Consider the following 4,915-nt stretch of genomic DNA (forward strand, 5'->3'; position numbering starts at 1 on the left):
CAACGGGCACAGTGACCGACCAGATGACTGAGTATGTGCCCAGGAGAGAGGACACAGGACCACACAGCCACGTGTCCACGCAGGATGAAACGGACACAGAAGAGGCAGCGCGCACACAACGGAACATTCGACTTGAAGGGATGCAGCCCTGACGGCCACAGGGTGAGCCCGGGAAACAGGCCACGGGAGAGGCCACGTGTCCTGAGCCCACCTTGTGAGGCGTCCAGAACAGGCAGCGGAGTGGGGAGCCGTCGCAGGACGGGGCTGCAGCGGACACCAGGCTCCCGGGCACGGCTGTTCCCGCCGGTGAGACCAGAGGGCCGCCCCCAAGCCTCACACCTCTGCCCCCACCAGGCATAAGAGGCTCTGCCTCTGGACTGTGAGCCTGAGGAGGACGGCGGGCGACACGCCTGTGGGGTCTCATGGGGCACCTGTTTCTGAGGGTCACCAAGCAGGACCTTGGGACCTGGCCCTAGACACACCGGCTCCATCAGCTGGGCCACGGCCACCCCCTGGGGTGGGGACACTTACTTTCCAGCCTGAATTCCTTCCCAGGTGGACGACAGCTTGATGAGAATCCGGTCCTTGCTGACCCCGGCGTCCTTGTAGAGCTCGATGAGGCGCCGGGCTCGGGCCACCATGGCGTCCTTGTCGAAGGAGAGCCTGTAGGAGCCGGGCGCGGTGAGGGGCAGCAGTGGCGCCCTGGCTCCGAGCCACTCAGAGCCCCGTCTCCCGATCGCCTTCCTTCCCGTGACGCCAGAGCCCGGCTGGAGCAGACGGCAGGGAGCCAGGCCTGGGGGGTCGCGGACCAAGCGGCTGCTGCCCCGGCCGCCCTGCGCCCTTACCTGGCATCTACTTCCGTGGACACGCGGCCTGGAATCTTCTTCAGTATTTCTGCTCCGAACAGCACGTAGAGCTTATCGATCGCATTCTGAACCTGCTCCTCCTGTGGCCTGGGATTCAGGGGGAGACGGGTCAGTGACTCGTTAGGTCAGTGCACAGGGTCCTGTACACAAACGTGTTCCTTGGAGAACCCTTTCACTGCAGCTTCTTCCCTTTTTAAAAAAAACATATTTTTATTGATGAGAGAACCACTGTCCGGCTGCCTCCTGCACGCCCCCCACTGGGGAAGGAGCCTGCAACCCGGGCATGTGCCCTGACCGGGAATCGAATCGTGACCTCCTGCGGGTTCAGAGGTCAACGCTCAGCCACTGAGCCCCTCTGGCCGGGCTGCACCTTCTTTCTTAAAAATGTGTTTATCCCAGTAAAATACGGCAGAAAAGTCACCACCTTAACCCTCTCAGTGCACAGCTCAGGGCATGAAGACATTCACTGTGGTGTGGCCGCCACCACTCCACCTCCACCACGTCCCACCTCCCCCGCTGAGCCCCTCTGGGCACGTGAAAACACATCTCTCTGCAGTCGCCTGGCGGACGAGTGAGTGCACACAGAGGGTCTCAAGCCGGCGGGTCAGTCAGAACCTGGGGCAGCTGCACGAGGTGGAGGCCTGTGAGCGACGAAGGCACCATCTCGTCACCAGTTCCAGGAGCGCCCAGGCCTGGCCAGTACACAGGGCGGGAGACCAGCCCGTGAGAAGGGAAAGCGAAGCTGGCTAAGGTGGGGCGCCTGGGGGGGCAGAGCAGGCGGCACACCCGGAGCCACCCGGGCATCCCAGCCCGGGGCCACTGTCCCTGAAGGCACCGCGGTCCATGCTCACCCCGATGAGAATGTAAAAGGACACCTGGAGAGGGAATCTATGGAGATGCCTCTGCGTGTGGCCTGGAGGCGGGAGCAGGACCCAACGGCATAAAGTGCCCCAAGAAACTGGACTGTGTCCCTAGAGTGAATGTTACTTTGAGCGGCTGTTAAAAGACATCAACAAAAGAGCCGTCACAGGACTGGGACCTGGCACGGGAGGGAGCTGCTGTGGGCGCCCTGCTCCCGCCGCCCTGTGCACAGCTCGGAGCCGCTCAGTGGCCGCAGTCACAGGATGCAGCCTTCCACCGAGCCAGGAGGACAAGCGATACAGGCGGCTCCTGGTGCGAGACACCCGAGAACAAGCTCAGCCGGTGAGGGAGATGAGGGGACCCTCAGCCCCACCACTGCCTCGGGGACCGCACTCACCCGCCCAGCTTCTTGCCGTAGGCGATGGCCTCCTCCACCAGCTCCTGGTAGGCGGGCATCTGCGCCGCAGCCAGGATCAGGGACGGGTTGGTGGTGGCATCCTGGGGCTTGTACTGGTCGATGGCTAGAGAGCGTTTAGAGAGTTTTAGAAAGAAAGAAAGAAGTGCGGCTTGCTTCCCCGCCGAGTCTGACAGTCCCTCTGAGCCCTAGACACGTGCAGCCACGTGTGTTCCCACCCTGGCCGGTGTGGCTCAGTGGATAGGACGTTGGCCCGCAGACTGAAGGGTCTCTGGTTTGATTCCAGTCAAGGGCATGTACCATAGTTGCAGGTTCGATCCCCAGGTCGGGACGCGTGTGGGAGGCAACTAATCAATGTGTCTCACATCGATGTTTCTCTCTCTGTCTCTCCCCCTCTCTTCCACTCTCTCTAAAAATCAATGGAAAAATATCCTGGGGTGAGGATTAACAAAAACAAAACTGTTTTCCAAGCCGAGGTATAGCCCCGCCTCACACATATGTCCCTCCCGTCCTGAAATGGCCGGAGGCAGCTGTCTGCACAGGGATAGGACCACCAGTAAGGCTAGCGCCAGAGAGGAGGGTGCCCCAAGGGCTGACCTCACTGCTGGGCGGGTGGGGAGGGAGGCAGCTGGGATGTTCGGACAGCAGAGGGCGCGCCTTGCTTCCCCGCAGCCAGTGAGGGACGCGCATCAACAACTGCTCCTTCCTCCTGTAAACCTCTCCCTTACCTCCCAGCTCTTCCCCTGTAAACCTCTCCCCTGCCTCCCAGCTCTTCCCCTGTAAACCTCTCCCCTGCCTCCCAGCTCTTCCTCTGTAAACCTCTCCCCTACCTCCCAGCTCTTCCCCTGTAAACCTCTCCCCTGCCTCCCAGCTCTTCCCCTGTAAACCTCTCCCCTGCCTCCCAGCTCTTCCCCTGTAAACCTCTCCCCTGCCTCCCAGCTCTTCCCCTGTAAACCTCTCCCCTACCTCCCAGCTCTTCCTCTGTAAACCTCTCCCCTGCCTCCCAGCTCTTCCCCTGTAAACCTCTCCCCTGCCTCCCAGCTCTTCCTCTGTAAACCTCTCCCCTGCCTCCCAGCTCTTGCGTAGGTAACCAGGCCGGGATTCCAGGCCAGTGGGCCAATCTGGGGCCTCCTGACCAGCTGTCGAGGGGGACTGGGGAGTGCAGAGCGGCCAGAGGGCTCGCTGCTTCAGTAAGTTTATTGGGTAAATCAGTATTTTCAAAGTGTCCTTTGATGACAACACCACAGAGATGGAGAAAGATCCGGGGCGGCAGGACAGGGAGGGCTCTCTGGAGACCAGGGAGATGGCTGTGGCCACGGGGCCCACAGAGAGCTACAGGTGTCACACACCCGCCACAGCGAGCCCCCCACCCCCACCCCCCGAAGCTGAAACTGGTGAACACGGTGAGCGCCCTGATAACAGGAGGGCGCAGGCAGGTGCCAACTTCCGGCACACAGGGTGTCCCCACTGCAGGCGCTGGGCCAGGGACTCTATGGGCTAGTTTTGCAACTTCTCGTATGTCGCTGTTTCTAAATAATGGCTGAGGAAACGGTGCTCAGGAGCGGAGCCTGCACAGGTGTGCAAACCCACAGGCGACGCCTGCAGACCGCCTCTCCTCTAGAAAGTGAGGCCTTGACGGCGCTGACTTTTAACAAAATTAAAGGACCCAGCGGGGAGTCAACAGATGAGCTTCAGGTCCCGGACCCTAAAGCGGATGCAAACTGGGAGGACACTGGTCTAGGCAGAGGCTCCGGCCCCCACCCCAGGCCAAAGCTGAGACCTTCACTTCCTACAATGACCACAAAACCAGGGGCCCAAGCCGCCTGCCGACACTGACGGACAGACGGTATCAACTAACGCATTTTATAAAGTTAATATTCATCCAAAAATGTCAGTCATTGGGTTCAGATGTTTTTAAAAAGAAAACCCGCAAGCATTCTCCAGAAGGTGTGACAGACCAGCGACCAGCGCAGGAACAGCAGACCCGGCTGCCGCCTGGGCCGAAGTCCAAATTCCTCGGCGCGCGAAGGAGGGAAGAAGCCGGCAGGGAACGCGCAGCCGCTCCCCGGGGCTCCCCACCCAGCGCGCGGCCTCGAGGTCGGGCCACCGGGCGGAGGGGGGGGGGACCCCGCCGGTCTGCCGGTTACGCCGCTGCCCGCGGCTCCCCGAAGGCGCTTACGGGCTCTGCCAGGTAAACATCCTCTGAAAACCTCCTCCTCCTGCTGCCGGGGAGGGAGGCCGTTTCTCAAGTCACCATGAGCCAGCAGAAAGCGGCCGCACTTCCTCGTGCGCCCCGAGGACGGGGAGGTTCTGCCGAGGACCCACCCAACCCGGCACCCCCCACGCCGCGCCTCCGCAATGAACGACTCGCACCCAGCACGGCCCGCGCTCTCCCGGCGCCCGGTGCCAGCCCGGCCCCGGCCCCGGCTCCCGGGCGGGCGCGGAGGGTGCAACAGGTGGCGCCGTCGCAGGTGCGGCCGTCCTGGGCCCCGCGCTGTCCGTCCCGCCCAGCGGCCACACTCGCGAAAAAAAAACCGCCCGTTGCCGCCTCAGGGTGCGCGGGATGGAACCCTTTCTCAAACCGGGAGCCTTCGGCAACCTCGATCCTCGCTGACTCCGGACCTTCTTGCCTCTGTTCCCCGGCGAGAAGAGCCGGGTATATATCTAGATCTATGAACCTGGTCGCACGATCACGACCTAGACTGGGTGGGCCGGTGGACCCAACCCCCGATATGATGCCTGAATTTTGTTTTCTGTGCCCGAGATGGGCCTT

At 61.9% G+C, this 4,915-nt stretch overlaps 1 protein-coding gene across 1 annotated transcript in view; it reads right to left on the reverse strand.

Moving 5' to 3' along the window:
- The window catches only part of TALDO1 (transaldolase 1), a gene marked incomplete at its 5' end in the record, with an annotated part of 13,815 nt that overhangs the window by 1,618 nt on the left and 7,282 nt on the right, over positions 1-4,915 (reverse strand). Inside the window, 4 exons of the mRNA XM_023749031.1 lie at positions 531-663; positions 846-953; positions 2,125-2,248; positions 3,177-3,474. Of these exons, the coding sequence (XP_023604799.1) occupies positions 531-663; positions 846-953; positions 2,125-2,248; positions 3,177-3,474 (663 nt within the window). The remainder of the gene's footprint in view (positions 1-530; positions 664-845; positions 954-2,124; positions 2,249-3,176; positions 3,475-4,915) is intronic.

The sequence above is a fragment of the Myotis lucifugus genome, unplaced genomic scaffold, assembly GCF_000147115.1.
Source record: "Myotis lucifugus unplaced genomic scaffold, Myoluc2.0 scaffold_2502, whole genome shotgun sequence".
Classification (NCBI taxonomy): Eukaryota; Metazoa; Chordata; class Mammalia; order Chiroptera; family Vespertilionidae; genus Myotis; species Myotis lucifugus.